Source organism: Ursus arctos, unplaced genomic scaffold, assembly GCF_023065955.2.
Source record: "Ursus arctos isolate Adak ecotype North America unplaced genomic scaffold, UrsArc2.0 scaffold_25, whole genome shotgun sequence".
Classification (NCBI taxonomy): Eukaryota; Metazoa; Chordata; class Mammalia; order Carnivora; family Ursidae; genus Ursus; species Ursus arctos.
Window position 1 is genome coordinate 13320483 of NW_026622930.1, and position 17548 is coordinate 13338030.

Below are 17548 nucleotides of genomic sequence, written 5' to 3' on the forward strand. Positions count from 1 at the left end.
GCTGAAGGCAGACGCTAAACTGACTGAGCCACCCAGGCGCCCCTAAAGAGATTTATCATGAAGAATTCGCACATGGGATCACGGAGGCTGAGAAGTCCCACAGTCTGTCCTCTGCAAGCTGGAGACCCGGGAAAACAGTATAAATTGAAGGCGGGAGAGCCAGGAGCCCTGAGAGCGGAGATTGACGTTCCAGCTCAAGCAGCCGGGCAGAGAGCACATCCAACCTTCCTCCACCTTTCTGTTCTGCTGGGACCTTCAAGGGATAGGGTGATGCCCACCCACACTGGGGAGGCCAGTCTGCTTTACTCAGCCTATGGATTCCAATGCTAATCTCGGCCAGAAACGCCCTCACAGACACACCCAGAAAAAATGTTTAACCAGATATCTGGGCATCCAGCGGCCCCGTCGAGCTGACACGTGCAATTAACCATCACAGAAGAGAGGAGGGAGAGAAAAGCCAGAAAGATACTATGTATGTGCTTATGAGGGGCTCATACAACAGAAATCCCACATGTGTTCACACAGGAAGGCATTTAAAGATCCATTAGAAAAGAAAACACTAGTTAGATCACTAAGAATCTCAGAGCCAGAGATGACTACCCAAGTATTAGCACCTCCAGAATTCACAGCAATCTCGAGGGTTGGGAGGAGAGGGCTTTGAACTGATCTTATCTAGATATTAAGGGGCCAGAAAAATTCACATTAACATCGATCTAAGTATCTGAGGCCAATCTTTCGACAAGTTCCATACTGTAGAATAAAGTCTCAAGTCCACGAATCTCCAAAGAGTGGACTGTGCCTTACTCGTCTTTCTACCTCAAATGCCCAGGGAGGAACTGGCAGGTGGTAGATACTCAGTCAGTGTTTTCTAAATGAACGAGTGATTGCATGAACGGAGCAGGGCATAGATTCGGCCCTAAAATGCTTGAATTAGCTGCCGTAAAACCCCAACAGGAAAGCTAGTCATTCTTGCTTAGATCCTCGCCCAGTCTTATTAACTCATATTTAATAAATAATTTAAAATACATTGGGTACCCTGGATACTTGGACAGGTGTCTATTTTAGGAGCACTAATTAGGGGAGGCACAGTGGAGAGTGGCTGGTCCGACAGGGGCAGTGAGAGCTGAGGAAGCGAGCTGCCAGGATGACCCTAAGCAGGAGGGAGACAAAGGTCCACAGACACAGCGTGGAGTCTTCAAGAACAGAGTAAGTTAGTTCTTCTATTGAATGCTTGCTCTGAGCCAGCAACTTCTGGTCATTTTATAGTCACTTAAGCTGTGCAACTCAGCGGTAAGATTAGGGTAATTATCGGCTTCACTGGCAGGGATGCTGAAAGTCAGAGAAATTAACACTCTTGCCAATATCCAAATCCTCATCTGTCTGATTTTTCCACTGCTCGGTACTGAACCCATTTTATTTTATACTTTATCTTCATTTTTGAATATTTTAAAGCAATAGGTAACTACAAAGAAGAAATTGAGAGTGAAGCATATGGCAACTCAGAATTAATTACCGTTAGCATTGTAGGTCTATTTGTTTCTAGGGCTTTTTTTGTTTTTGTTTTTGTTTTGTTTTTGTTTTTTTGTCTCTTAAGAAAAATCCCTCTACTGGATTTATAAAAATGATCTGTTCGCATTTACCGGTTTTGTATCTAATTTAGCAATCTTACCTTGGCATTCTTTCTTCCCCGGTGTGTGAGTGTGTGTGTGTGTGTGTGTGTGTGTGTGTGTGTGTGTGTGTGTGTAGAATACTCTGTATTCTGTATATCCTGGTCCCCTCAGTCTGGTTTGTTATGCTCCATTGTCTGTCTCCTCTTGTTCCCTCACTGAGTTAAAGAAATCTTTTATTTTTGCTCATTATGTATTTGTATGGGACATATGATTTTCATGTTTGGAAAATTATATTTCAACACACGGCCCCCACCAAGAAGAGAGTATGAGGGGCCACTGCAGGGGACAAGGGACCGATGTCTGATCTGAATCTCATCCTCACACTGTTCTTTCTAGGCTCCCAGGACAACACCACCTCCCTCCTCAGCCAGGCTAAAATTTTCCAAACAAATCTTGCAAAATATAGCTCAGGGAAGATTTAAAAAATATATAAAAACACAGAATATAGAGTAAGTTATAGAGGATAAACTTAGAACTTCATGAAAATCATTCTCGTAACAATTTTGGAAGCTGTTAAAAAATCTTCATGACCGAGTACCATCCTAGACCAACGGAGTCAGAATCTCTGGAGACAGGAATAGGGCATCACGTGTTTTTAAAGCTTTCAAATGATTCTAACATATGAGAGTAGGGAATGCCTGGTGCAAGGGGAGAGACTGGAGTAAGGAACTCTAGATGGAGTTTTCTCTCTTCCTTCCTCTCCCGGCTGTGTTAGGGAAGGAAAGGATGGGATGCCATCTCCTTAGGGCTCTCCTCTGGTTTACTTAGAGTTCATTTGGAGACAGAAGCCACGCCGGCAGTTTGAACAGGGAAAATGGAACAGAAACAGTTGTTAACCTGATGAGAGAACGAGGACTCCTGGGGTGTGTGTGTGAGAGAAGGCAGCAAGGGAAGAAAGCAGCAGCCACCTCTAGAGCTGAGGGGGTGGTCGAGGGAGGTCCCTGGGAACGTAGAGGAGGGCTCATCCCTTCCTCAAAGCTGACATCCAGTCTTCTAGGGTGAGAGTGTGCCATTTGGTGCATTTCCCTTGAAGCCTGACTAGAGAAGGGTTTCAGGGCTTAGGATGGTTTCTGACTTTTTTTTTCCTTCAGGCTCTGAGGAGTTTAATGGGTGTGATGCTTAATTTTATGTGTCAACTTGGCGAGACCGAGGTACCCAGGTATTTGGTCAAACACCAGTCTGGATGTTGCTATGGAAGTATTCTAAAGATGAGATTAACTTTTAAATGGGTGAACTTTGAGTAAAGCAGATTGCTCTCCAGAGCATGGGTGGGCCTCATCCAATCAGTTGAAGACACAGAGCAAATACCTGAAGTCACTGGAGGGAGAGGCAATGCTGCCTCTGGACTGTCTTTGGACAAGAGTTGCAATATCACCTCCTCCCTGGGTCTCTAGCCTGCTGGCCTAACCCTGCAGATCTGGACTTGCCGGCCCCCACAACTGCAGGAGCCAATTCCTTACAATAAACCTCTGTCTACATATCGATACATGCTATTGGTTCTGTTCCTCTGCCGGTCCGTGGCTCCCACAATGGGTGGCTGCCTGTCCACCTTCCCCAGGCAGTGCCCCTCAGTTTGGCACACCTCTGTCCCACTCCTTTTCCTCCAGGAGAATGAGGCATTGAGGCTGGTTCTGCCCTCCATTCCCACAAGGTAGAATTCAAGCAGCTCAGGGGACGTGTAAAGAGTCCTTGAAGTTAGTGAATGTCCCGGAGTGCCCAGGCTGACCAGGAAGAAAAGAACCAGAGATTCCCGTAAAAGGAGGAGAAGAGTCAGCACAGATCCTCCTTAGAGGACGGAGAAACAGAATTCCAGAAAAGTAGGAGCAAGCAGTATCCCCCAGCTCTGGACTCGCCTCGAACTTCTTCTTCCCTCGTGTCTGGGAGGTGTTCACAAACACTCATCATGGAAGACACAGTCTCTATCCTTGGAATCCTTGGTCTTCCTTCTTCCTTTCTTACCTACCCATGCCTTCAGCAGAGCGCTTTTTCCTTCTGGTATCCACTCTCCCAGTCCTAGCTCCCAGCCACACTCTTCCATGCAGACCTCCCTGACTTTCCCAGGCCACGTGGACTCCCACCCCTTCCTGACATCACCCTGGAAATTTTTTAATAGTTTGTTTCAGCCCTCAGTTACATAATGTGTTCTTGCGGTGTTCACTGTGTTCCTGAGGGACTGCCCTGAGATTTGTTCTGTCCTTTCAAACAGCTCACCCCGGGCAGGCTTTGATATTTATTGAATATTGAACTGACTTACGAGAGCCGGTGAGAAAGCAGAGGTGAATGTTCGGACAAATGGGTGGGGGTGGTGCCCAGACTCATGCACGGGTCAGAGAAAGTTGGGAACAAATCGTGGGGACAGGTGCACTGGGCAGGTTTTGGGTCATCTCAGTGGCCACCAGCCTAACCAGCCTGGATGCACAGAGCTCTGCTGTAATTATCTCAGGAGTCCATAAATCCTTCTCACTAGATCTGACGCAGGTCCTGCACCTTCTTCGAGGCCATCCCGTTTCTTTGACCCCCACCTCATCCCACAAAGCAGCACCTCCCACATGTGACAGTGCAAAAATACTGATTTTTATGGGAGGGTGATGGAAATGCATATTAAAAATTCAGATTCCCTGGTCCGCAGAGATTCTGATGGAGAAGACCCGGGATCTGCCTAAAAAGTCTCCCTAGGGGATTCTGACGGTTTGGAGGAAGGTGGTACATACTAGATGCTTGGCTCCTGCTGGCAGGTCATTCTGTAATGACTAAAATCCAAGGGCAGCTTCTGGGCAGACTCAACAAAATTCAATCACTGAATGCCCTAGGAATACATAGAAATCTACCCAAGGACAGCGAGGAGATGATTTAAAAAAAAAAAAAATCCCTTAAAAAAAAAAGTGCCATCTTCTGCATCAATCCAGGAGGCTAAGTCATTACCTTCACCTAATAGCTTACTGGAAGCATAGTTGTTAGGGCAGTTATTTTGCATCTGGGCAATTTAAAATAATTAGAATTGGTTCTGAGATGCGGAAAAGAGGTTCATTTCGGGGAGCCATTAGGATGTGGCCATGGAGGCAGAGCCTGGTGGTGATGCGGGCCGGACCCCAGGGGAGGGTCTCCTACCTGCCCTTGATAGCTCGTGCTCAGGCTGGCATTCTTTACTGGAAAAAATTGCCCTGGAGGACTTGTTAAAATACAGATTGCCTGGCCCTACTCTCAGAGTTTCTGATTCCTGAAGCTGGGCTGGGGCCTGAGAATCTGCATGTCCCACAAGGTCCCAGGCGCTCTGGGGGCCACACACAGCTTTAGATCAATGGCCAATGTCTGCCTCGGACGTGAGACCTGAATTGGAGTCATAGACGTTCACCGAAGTCACAGCCCACGTTGAGGTGTGACTGGCCGTGTGCAATCTCGAGAAGGTCTTGGCTTTTTCCTTCTTAACTTTTTATTTTGAGATAATTTTAGACATACAGTCGAGCTGTAAAAATAGTACAACTTTCCATATACACCTTTTATCCAACTTCTCCTAATGTTAACCTCTTAACCACAGGGCGATTGTCAAAACTAAGAATTTAACCTTGGTACAATACCATTAACTAGGCTGCAAAATTCATTGGTTCCCACCCCAGTTTTTCCAAGAATGTCCTCGTTACGTTATGTGCCAGGATTTAATCCAGGATCCTTTACTATGCTTTGCCATCATGATTCCTTACGCTCCCCATAACCTGTAACAATTCTTCAGGGGCTCTGCGGTGACTCAGTCGGTTAAGCGTCTGACTTCAGCTCAGGTCGTGATCTCAGGGTCCTGGGATCGAGCCCCGCATGGGGCTCCCTGCTGGGTAGGAAGTCTGCTTCTCCCTCTGCCTCTGCCCCTCCCTCGGCTCATGCTCTCTCTCTCTCATTCCCTCAAATAAATAAATCTTAAAAAAACAAAACTATTCTTCCGTCTTGTCTTCTCTTTTGTGAGCTTGAGACTTTTGAAGATTTCTTGTTCCTTGTTTTGTAGAATGGCCCTCGGTTTGGGTTTGTCTGACGTTCCTCTTGAGCAGACTGGCGTTAGTGTGGGGGTTGCCCCGGGGACGCTGCCCCCTTCTCAGTCTGTCCTTTCAGTGGTACCTGACGTTGGCATGGACTGTTGTGGCTGTTAACTTTGCTCCCTTGGTTAATCTGGTATCTGCCAGAACTCACCACTGTCAAGTTACTATTTTTTTCTTTGTAATTACTAAATATTTTGGCAGAGATCCTTTCAGACCGTTAATACCCTGATTCTGCTTCCACATCTGCGTCACCTATTGTAGCGCCAGCAGAGGACCTCGTCTGTGCCGATTCTTACTTCTTACTTCTGAGTTGTTCCTTCTCTCCTACTATTAAGAATGTTACAGAAAGTTCTTTAACATTTCTTGAAGAGTGGGTTTGCTGGCAATGAGTTCTCTCAGTTTTTGTTTGAGGAAGTATTTGTTTCTCCCTCATTTTTGGAAGATATTTTTGAGGAGTATAGAACTCTGGATCAAAAGTGTTCTTTTTTTAAAATTTCAGCATTTTAAAGATCTCACACTGTGGTCTTATGACTTGCATGATTTCTGATGATAAGTCTGCTATCATTCTTTTCTTGTTCCTATGAATGTAATGTTATTTTTTTCCTCCAGCTGCCTTTATGATTTTCTTTTCCTTTTGTTTCTGCAATTCGAGTATGATATGCCTAGGTGCAGGTGACGTGTGTGGTGGGGGGGGTATATTTATAGATACCACCTGCTGGGCATTCTATGAGCTCCTTGGATCTTGGTTTCTGCCATTCATTTTGGAAAATCCTCAGCTACTATTTCTTCGAATATTTCTTCTGCTCTGGTCTCTTTTCTCCTCCGATTCCAGTTACTTGTGTGCTCGTCCATTTGATATTGTCCCAAAGCTCTTGGATGTCATGGTGTGTTCACTTTTCACTTTCCATCTCTTCGTGTTTTCGTTCAGGTAATGTCTATGGACCTATCTTCAAGTTCATGGATTCTTTTCTGAGCTGTGTCCGTCGACTCATAAGCCTATTGAAGGCATTACTCACTTCTGTTACTATGCTTTATATTTCAAGCATTTCCACTTCATTCTGTCTTCATTGTTTCCATCTCTCTACTGAAATTACCCATCTGTTTTTGCACGATGCCCATTTTTTCCTTTTGCACATTTAACGTGCCAATCATAGTTATTTTAAATTCCCTACCAGGGTGTTTCCAACATCTGTTTCAAGTCTGAGTCTGGATCCAATGATTGCTTTGTTTGGAGAATGTAATTGCATGCCTCATATTTTTGTTGTTGTTGTCGTTGTTGTTGAAAGCTGACACCTTGTGTCTGTCAGCAGAGACTAGGGTGAAGAGTTTGTGTGCCTAGAGACAAGCATGCTTTTCCTACAGACAGACACTTAGTGTGGGTATTTGAATTCATCTGTTTAGGAGCTGGGCTGGACTTGAGGTTCGTTGGTGCTCTAGTTCCCCTCCGCGCACCTCGGGCTTCATGTTCCTGCCGCAGTATCTTATGCATAGGGTGTAACTGGATTTGTCAGAGCGAAGTCTGCTGGAGTGAGCTCTAGGTCTTGCCCTGTGTCTCCCAGAGGGGTTCTTGGTGCGCTCTTACCCGCTCCACAGTATTCTGCTGTTACTTGTTATCTGCAGCTTGTTAGCTTGGTAGGGAGGATGCTGGGAGTGTTTCTGTTGTTCTGACTCAGTCTTAGTTTTAGGTAGGCACCGTGTCCTTGGGTGTCAGGGGCATGGTCTTCTCCCTTCTCCTGCCTGTCCCTCGGGCTGTAGCTGCTGGTGCCGCACGTACTCCTGCCTTTCCCCCATGTAGGGATTTGTCCCCCCTATTCTCGACCCCTAGCTGCAAGGAATTTTCACCAGTGTCCAAAGGAAGCAGATTTTGTGGCCCGTCTCTCCTCTAAGGTTTTTGCTCCTTAGAAAAGATAGGAGAGCAAGGTCTTGGTAGAGTTTTTTTCCGCACATGGTGGCCATTCCCCTCCCCCAGGTTTGTACCATCATGGACACTTTCTTGGAGCTCATTCTGGATTTTCTGTGAGCACCCAGTGAGGTTTATGAAGAAAAGACCTATAAGAAGGGGTAGGTTCCCAATTTCTTTGGCTTCTGGAATGTTGTAACATATCCTCTTTACCCTCAGGGGCTGAGGTACCACAGAATGAGAGCCCAGACCCAGAACATTCCATTTATCTGCTGCAGTGACGTTGTGACCTAGATACAACTAGTCCTACATCGCAGATGAGGAAACTAGGCTTTCAAACATTAAGTAACTTTCGAGTTCTTATAGCCAGAAAGTGAAAAAGCTGAAACTCAAATCCGATCTGTGTAATTTTAAAGCTTATTCTCCAATCTGTCAATCTGAAGCCCAGTTAATTTTTACGTAAAGTGTGATTATTTCTCTCTCTTCTTTCAGAAAAGATTAAAGGCAGCTTGAAGATAAGTGCTCTGCCTACTTCACAATGTGGTGATGGAGGTAAAAATATTACAACTGTGGACGGAGAAGCCTTAAAAACCAGAAAGTTCTAGCAATAGACAAGACGCTAGTATTACAGCTTCCCCCAAACATTTTACGACGTCAAATCATACAATTAACTCCGCTAATTCTGAAATGAAAGGACTCAGTGGAACAGAAATAAAGTTGATAGGGTCTTTTGGTTTAGTATAAAACCATCACCGACAGTGATGCCATTCAATAATCGAGAGCCATGAGTAAAGCACAGTGTGGCAAGCGCCGGATGTCAGCGCAAGAACAAAACAAAAGGACAAAACAAGGACAGCCAGTGCCCCCTGCCCGGGCAGCTCCTGGGGGGCCACAAAGCCCTGCCCGCTGCTGTCCTTACCATTCCCACATCACGGGTGCGGAGGGACTGGGCACAGGGACACCTGCCCACCCTCTCTCACAACGGAACTGGTGTTCACAGGCAGGTGTTCAAACCTAAGAACTCTTCTTCCCTATGCGGTTAGCCTCACCTCAGAAACTGCTGTGCTTTGTGACGTCTACGTAGCCCCCAGTGTGGGATGTGCGCCCGTGACTTGGGTGAACATGACATGATGTTAGGGACCCTCAGGCTTGGAATGAATTCACATCAAAGCACAGAGTGAGGAAGTTATCCCCCTTCTCATTCTCTTGCAGTCCTTGTGGTGCCGGTGTCCTTCACACCTCCCCCACACCTGCCAATCTGCATTTGTAACCCACGGAAAGGGTCTCAGGTTTCGAGTCTTCACTAGGATCCAGGATCTGGCTAGAATTTAATAACATCGTTTTGTCTTCATTTTACTGATTTTTACAGTGATTGTATTTTCTATTTATAGCAAGTGATACAAGCCCCCCATTTAGTTAGACAAATTTCTTTTTAAGACAAAATTAATTAAAAACTGAGTTGATTAAAATATTAAGAAGATATCATTTCAGGCCATACGGAAATACCCCAAAGCTTGTGCAAGCGGTATGGGATGCGGATCCCCTGAGACACCCCATGTCTTGGCTCTGAGGCCCCCTCATGAAAGGCCAGTTCACGATCCTAGCATCACAGAGAAGACAGGCTAGCTGTGAGCCTAGCGAAGGATGAAGCCCAGGAGCTTCATGGATGTCAAGTCAATGGGTCCCTTCATCACTTAGGGGAGACTCGGGGTTCCTGAACAGAGGCGCTCAGGCCAACTGCAATGCCTTCTGCAAATAGTCACTTTCTTCTTGATCAGTAAGCCGCAAGGGCAGCAGAGTGTGATTTCTGATGGGGAGGCCATGCGACACAGTCCAGAATAGGGGGCAGAGAGAATTGGTAGGGAGGGTTAGGGACATGCAGAGTGGGGACAAGGGTGACAAGAGGAAATAGCAATAAACATTCTAACTCTAGTGAAGATGGAAGGACCTCCGTGGAAACATGAAGAAAAGGGTGAGGCTCGGTAGCAGGAAAAGGCAGACGTATGTACGTGTGTGCTCCCTCTCACATCTGCGTGTATACACACACACCTCATTTTAGTGCACCTCCCTTTGTTGCTTTTTGCAGATAATGCATTTTTTTAAAGATTTATTTACTTTTATTTTTAGCGAGAGAGAGCACGTGGTGGGGAGGGGCAGAGGGAGGGAGTCTCGAGCAGACTCCCCGCTGAGTGCGGAGCCTGACGTGGGGCTCGATCCCATGACCCTGAGATCATGACCTGAGGTGAAATCAAGAGTTGGACTCCTAACTGAGCCACCCAGGTGCCCCAGAAACCACATTTCTTAGCAATTGAAGGTTTATAGCAACGCTGTGTGGAGCAAGACTATTGGCACCATTTTCCCAACTGCGTTTGTTCATTTAGTGTCTCTGTGTCACACTTCGGTAATTTTTGCAATATTTCAAGCCCTTTCATTATTAGTACACTTGTGATGATGATCTCTGATGTTACTGCTGTAAGTGTCTAGGGTGCCACCGCCTGTGCCATAGAAGATGGTGAACTTAATCGATAGGTGTTGCGTGTGTTTCGAGGACAGATGTGGGATTAGCCAGAGAACCAGAAGGAGAAGGGGCGCGGAAGACATGAGTGAATTGCTGGTGTCTCATGATAAAATTGTAATGGTGAGGGACGCCAGGCTGGCTCAGCTGGTAGAGCAGGCGACTCTGGGTCTCAGGGTCATGACTTCAAGCCCCACATGGGTGTAGAGTTTACTTAAAACTAAATAAAGTCTGTAAAAAAAACCTTCACGGATGAAGAGTTGCTTCTCACAGATGAACAAAAAAAGTCGCTTCTGGAGATGGAATCTATTCCTGGTGAAGCTGCTGTGAAGCTGTTGAAATGACAGCAAAGGATTTGGAAACAGTCGATCAAGCAGCAGCGGGGTTCGAGAGGATTGACTCCAGCTCTGAAAGAAGTTCTACTGTAGGTAAAATGCTATCAAACAGCATCACGCGCCACCGAGAGATCATTTGTGGGAAAAAAGAATCAATGCAGCAAATGTTATTGCTGTCTTACTTAAGAAACTGTCACAGCGCCACGCCCCCCCACCTTCAGCAACCGCCACCCTGATCAGTCAGCAGCCAGCGACATCGAGGCAAGACCCTCCACCAGCAAAAAGATCATAACTCGTTGAAAGCTCAGATGACAGTCAGCATTTTTTTAGCAATAACATATTTTTAAATTAGGGTATGTACTTTTAAAAAGACACAATGCCATTGCATACTTAATGTACGATAGTACGCCGTAAACATAACTTCCATCTGCACTGGGAAACCAAAAAGTTCATTTGACTGGCTTTATTGCAATATTTACTGCATCGTGGTGTTCTGGAACCTAACCCCCAGTATCTCCGAGGTGTGCCTGTACAAATGCAACAACGTGAAAGGATTTGTGGGCTCTGCATTTTGAACTCCAGCTTTATATTACTACCTAGAAATTCCCTTGTTAACCAGTTCATGCCTAAGAGTAACTACAGAGAGGCTTAACTACATAAATTCCTAGTTTGCCATTTTTGGGGGTAAACGTTATTCCCATCATCCATTGTAAATGTACCACAATTCCATCCTTACACTGGTTCTCAAACGTTTCCACCAGGGAACCTCAACCCAGAGCAAAACAAACTCATTCTCCAAGACCCTGCGAAGACTCCTCAGGAAAATTCCCCAAAGTTCACAAATTTTTGTCATGGCTAGCTCAAAAGTTTATTCCGGTTTTGGATCCTACCTAAATAGAACCATGTGTTTTGATACAACATCTCTCTTCCCATTCAGTACTCTGACCTTCTAGGAAGATGACACTCGCTTATACCGATGCTCCTTGGCCCCCTGGCACACGCAAGGACCTTTGTGCCAGTCCCTATACCAGGAATGTGGAGATCAAGAAATCTCCTAGAACAGGGACCCAGATCCTCTCCCAACGCCCACGATGCTCGTGCAGGGCAAAGCCCCGGGGAGCTTCGTTTGTGATCAGAGGTTCTTAACGGGGGTTTTGCAGTAGCTTCAGAATGCTCGATACAAGGTAAGACATGAAGATCTCTCACTTTGAAGCCTCACAGCCCTTTGTTCAAAGCCCAGGGCTGCTGCTTATTGGACACCTGCTCTTGAGTACTTCTGGCATTGTAAGGAAACTATTTGGGTTTGCCAGCTGCAAGAAAAGGCCACTCCACCTAAGAGGCAGCAGTGGAGGGAGCTTCCGAAGCTATGTGGAGCATGCGAGACAAGCCCGGACGTCCCCGCCAGGATACCTGGGTTCCCCTAGCTCTTCGCTGTCAGCCCGAAGAGTTCAGACAAGGAGCTGTCCCTTCGTGCCTCTGTTTCCTCCTTGTCTAAAACACAAGAAAGGTATGTGGGATGGTTCCCGAGGTCCTCCCAGCTCTCATGCTTTCTGCTCAATATCTCAGTTTCATCAGACATAGTTCTCTGCTTTTCTTTCTGATGCCCAACCTTCTTCATTGTTTCTAAAATAGCCATGTGTACCATCCTTATCTTATAAAAACAACAGCTATCTCTTATTGATGCTGCTTTCAAACCCCAAATGTTCTCTCTGAATATATGAAGAAGATCAACAGCCCTTGTTCCCAGCATGGATGTTTCACTGGCTCGGGAGGTTATGTAACTGGACTTGTTACAACCCCAGAAGGCAAAACCAAAACAAATGACACAGGAGAAGCCAAATTTTCTTATCTGGCCTAGAATGTTTCTCCAGCCAAGAATCCAAGATGATGCTCATATCCTGAAGGGTTAATTTCTTGTTTCCTTTTTCTCTGAGCACAATAAATGCCCGTCTAATTAGGCACTCCCCCACACAGCCCTGCTGTCCGTAATGAGCACTCATGTAATCTTAGTTAATAAAGTGAAGATTTATTCAATTTTCAGTTCTAATAAATAGCCATTATCTCTGCAATGGGCCCCAAGCCCTGGTTAAAAAAAAAAAAAAAAAAAGGTCTCTGTGACCCTTTGAAGGCAGAACATCAAGCTGTATTCTTTGATTGCAAAAGTGAGTCTCCTGAAGCTGGATTTAGTTTTCTTACCACACAGAGGTCCCACAGACACCTTAGCCGGCATTAGGATCTTAAAAGTAAAAGAAAGGAAAAACAAACAGCAGAGAAGCAGACCCGGAGACTAGAACAGGTGACTTCCCTATTGGCGGCAGGGGGACACATCCCTTCTGAAGGGAGCCCAGGGCCCAGACGCAGCGTGAAACAATCTTCCCGCTTGTTTGAAGGGCTGGGAAGGGCAGTGACTCTGGATTCACGGAATCAGGGCTCCAGGGGAAGAGGAGCCTCTTCGTTTGGGATTTTTATTTTTATTATTTTTTAATTTCCAAATGAAGAACAGAGCAGCAGGAAATGGAGGCTTACTTAAGCCCTCCCTCCCTTAGGCGGTTAAAACCCTGGAGGAAGATGGGTAAAGAAACAGTGCCAAGCAAGGTCTTGGGCTGTTTTTGTGATTCATTCTCAAGACTGATTTAGACCTTAGAGAATAAAGAGGAGGAGAAAGGCCTCAGGCCTTGGCCCGCAGCCCGGGAAGGTGGCTGTTCTTTGGAGAAGAGCTTCCTAAGGCTGGTCCTGCAGAGGGCGACGGGACAGCTCCAGGGTCCACCCAGGCCCTCGTGGTCCACGATCCCGGTCTCCACGTCCAGTGTCCGCTCCTCCCTCCTACCTGTCCCCACTGGTCTCCGCCAGCCTGTTGTTCATGATCGCAAAGGCCCCCACCCCGCCCGAGAACTCACTGTCCCGGGACAGTGCGCTGGCCTGGGCCGGGCAGCCGTTGGCCGTCTCCGACAGCTGCTTCTGGAGGATGGCCAGCGAGACCTTGTTGGCGGCCAAGAAGTCCTTCATGGAGATCATCTCCCCCGAGAGCCGCCGCGCGTCCGTGTCGCTGTCCAGCACCCCGTCCGTGTCTATGGAGATGTTGCACCGGTTCTGGACATTGCCCGGCATGACCACATTCCTCCGTGAGCGCAGGAGTCTCCTTTGGCACTGTCGGCAGCACCCCCCGTCCATTTTCCTCAGGATCCAGTTCACGGACTGTTTGATGAGGATGGAGATGACATTGAACAAGGAGTAGATGCAGCAGACGCCCATGAGGATGAACACAAAGTTGGCGAAGCGGTAGAGGCCTTGGCTGTCGTACTGGGCGTTCTGGCTGCTGACAAGGTCCCCGAAGCCAATGGTGCTGAAAGCCACGAAGCAGAAGTAGAGCGAGTCAAAGTAGCTCCACCCTTCGATGGAGGTGTACATGGCTGACGCGCAGCAGGAGATGAGGAGGGAGGCCACGCACAGGATCAGCATCACGTAGTACACGGAGGGCTTCCAGCCGGCCAGGCTGTCCACCTCGCACCTGCCCGGGTTCTTCAGGCTCTCCTGCGGCAGGGCCCCTCGTCTCTGGAGCTGCCGCTGGTGGCACGACTTCATGATGTAGGCGATGACAGTGATCAGGCGCTCCAGGAAGAGGTTGAAGAACAAGATGGTGCTTGCACACCCAATGAGGCCATAGAAGATCAGAAAGATTTTCCCTCCTACTGTCGCTGGAGTTGTCATCCCAAACCCTGCAGGAGACAAAAATCAGAGGAGAGAAGAGTGAGGGGATGCGGTCAGGGTCTTGACTGCGATGGCTGGCAAAGGACCTGAAGAAAGAGTTTCATAAAAGCACTCGGTCCTACCCTTTCATAAAAGCACTCGGTCCTACCCTTTCATAAAAGCACTCGGTCCTACCCTTTCATAAAAGCACTCGGTCCTACCTGAATCCAGATTCACTGCCCTTCCCAGCCCTTCAAGCAAGCGGGGGGATGTTTAAGCTGCGTCTGGGCCCTGGGCTTCCTTCAGGAACAAGGAGGAGAATTCTCACTTCCTTTTGGAGACACTAAGTGTTGTTCAGAGCTGTGCTGTTGAAAGCTCGGATGGTGTCATTGTGCAAATCCGAAAAAGGCACGTCTTCCTCCAGGTGGATGCAGGCAGCAAAAAATGGCTGGGTGATGAGAATGCGAACTGGATTTCAGGCCCCCCTCCTTACTTGGTTAGATGTCCTGTACAGTACACAACCTGAATAACTATACTTAGCAGACACTGTTCAGACAGACAGAGGTTCATACAAGGAAAAGTCTTATACAGACTCTTCAGAATTCATTTATTGCATAAATGTTTATTCAGTGCTATTCCAGGAACTGGGGATTGAACCATAAAAAAGCCAGATCTGGTCCCTGCCCTCATGGAGCTCTAGGCTCGTGAGGTGATTACTACATTGTGTAGGTGCTGTGCTGGAGAAAGTACAGTGTCCTTTGGGGGTGGCCAACAGGGGAACCCATCTCAGACTTGAGGTTCTGGGAAGACTAAGCAGGGATACTTGAAAGCTACAGAGGAGTTAGGCAGGCAAGAAGAGGGGTGTGTGTGTGTGGTGGTGGTGATAGTGGTGTTCCAGGCAGAGAAACAGCAAATGCCAGCATCTGTAGAAATGAGAAATTTGTTCAAGATGTTCTCATCTTTTTTTTTATTCTATTCTCTACCTTTATTTTTTTAAAAAATATTTTATTTTTATTTATTAATTTATTATTATTTTTTTTAGATTTTATTTATTCAACAGAGAGCACAAGCAGGGGGAGCGGGAGAGGGAGAAGCAGGCTCCCCGCTAAGCAGGGAGCCCGATGCGAGGCTCGATCCCAGAGCCCTGTGATCATGACCGGAGCTGAAGGCAGACACTTAACTGACTCAGCCATCCAGGCGACCCCTATTTATTTTTAGAGAGAGAGAGAGAGAGAGAGAGCTCATGTGTGGGTGGAAGGAGGGGAAGAGAGAAAATCTCAAGCAGACACCCTGCTGAGTGTGGAAACCAATGTAGGGATCAATCTCACAACCCTGAGATCATGACCTGAGCCATGACCTGATCATGACCAAGAGTCAGATTAACTGACTGAGCCACCCAGGTGTCCCTTTCTCTACCTTTAAAAACCTTTCCTTTTCTGTAGTCCTTAGGAGCTCTCCTCTACTTGTTAGATGGGGTGCTGCCTGATTATAATGAATTGATTAATAAGGCCAATTATATCTTTAAAATTTACTCATTTGAATGTTATTTAACACTTGAAAGCAAAGAAAAATGGAGAAAGTAACAGAAGAAACGAAGAACAGACATCGAAATTCATCTCAGCTACATGGAACCTGATCAATGTCTACTAAGCAAACTTATAGAAAGGACCTAAAGTGATCATTCTTTTCTCAAACTAATTTACCTAAGGCTTTATTCGCTTTACCTTTTATTCTTCTTATTCTTAAAAATGCATCAACCTAAGAAGGATTTAGATGAGATTAGGAACCTCCCAGTTAGACAATTATGGTGTTGTAGGGCAGCTGTAGAGAAACAGGGATTCAAATTGGGTCTTTTTTTTTTTAAATAATAATTTTTTAATTATATTATGTTAGTCACCATACAGAACATCCCTAGTTTTTGATGTAAAGTTCCATGATTCATTACTTGCGTATAACACCCAGTGCACCATGCAATATGTGCCCTCCTTACTACCCATCACCGGCCTATCCCATTCCCCCACTCCCCTCCCCTCTGAAGCCCTCAGTTTGTTTCCCAGAGTCCATAGTCTCTCATGGTTCATTCCCCCTTCTGTTTACCCCCCCCCCACTCTTCCCTTCCTTCTCCTACCGATCTTCCTATTTCTTATGTTCCATAAATGAGTGAAACCATATGATAATTGTCTTTCTCTGCTTGACTTATTTCACTTAGCATGATCTCCTCCAGTCCCATCCATGTTGCAGCAAATGTTGTGAAATTGTTCTTTTTGATGGCTGAGTAATATTCCATTGTTGATATGGACCACATCTTCTTAATCCAGTCATCTGTTGAAGGGCATCTCGGCTCCTTCCATGATTTAGCTATTGTGGACATTGCTGCTATGAACATTGGGGTGCATATGGCCTTTTTCTTCACGACGTCTGTATCTTTGGGATAAATACCCAGTAATGCAATTGCTGGATCATAGGGTAGCTCAATTTTTAACTTTTTTTTTTTAACGATTTTATTTATTTATTCGACAGAGATAGAGACAGCCAGCGAGAGAGGGAACACAAGCAGGGGGAGTGGGAGAGGAAGAAGCAGGCTTGTAGCAGAAGAGCCTGATGTGGGGCTCGATCCCATAACGCCGGGATCACGCCCTGAGCCAAAGGCAGACGCTTAACTGCTGTGCCACCCAGGCGCCCCTCAATTTTTAACTTCTTAAGGGACCTCCACACTGTTTTCCAAAGTGGCTGTACCAACTTGCATTCACATAGGCAGCAACCTCTTTGACATCGCCCACAGCAACTTTTTTCGTGACACATCTCCAAAGGCAAGAGAAACAAAAGAAAAAATGAACTTGTGGGACTTCATCAAGATCAAATTGGGTCTTGAAAGTTGTTTTGGTCCAAAGCAGAAAAGGCCTAACAGGGCAAACAGGGTCACTCTTTGGTATACAAGTTGGACTATGTGAACTTCAGTCAAAACTTCGATGTAGCAAAGTTGCATTTGGTTTGTTCTTTAGAAAGAAACTTTGATAAACTCAAATACACACTTTCATTAAGGGAGAAATGCCCATAGAGGATTCCACTATGGGAACAACCAAATGAGCAAGTTGAAAGAGTCAGAATAACAAGTATCTGGGAGTAGTTTCTATTATAAAGTGATGACTGAATACTTTAAATGTACTCGTGAATACCAAGGCTATGCAGGATCTTAAACAGGAAAAGGTGTGCCAGCAGGGTGAATGGTCTCAAGACACTATGGAACACAAGGCAGGCGATTTTTGTATTAACAGGTGATTACAAACTGCTCATCGGGTCAATAAACCAAGTCATACAACTTTCTGAAATCCTAGATGCTACAATTATCACATACAAGTCCACACTTAAAAGAAAAAAAAAGGTGTTTCCGGGGGGCGGGGAATCTACTCTCAATATAC

The 17548-nt window shown here is 46.1% G+C and overlaps 1 protein-coding gene across 1 annotated transcript in view; it reads right to left on the bottom strand.

The window, feature by feature from the left end:
- Positions 1-12573: 12573 nt before the first annotated feature.
- The window catches only part of KCNK13 (potassium two pore domain channel subfamily K member 13), a 102410-nt gene continuing 97435 nt past the window's right edge, over positions 12574-17548 (bottom strand). Inside the window, exon 3 of the mRNA XM_044390001.3 lies at positions 12574-14158. Coding sequence (XP_044245936.3) covers positions 13266-14158 — 893 coding nt within the window. The 3' untranslated portion in view covers positions 12574-13265. The remainder of the gene's footprint in view (positions 14159-17548) is intronic.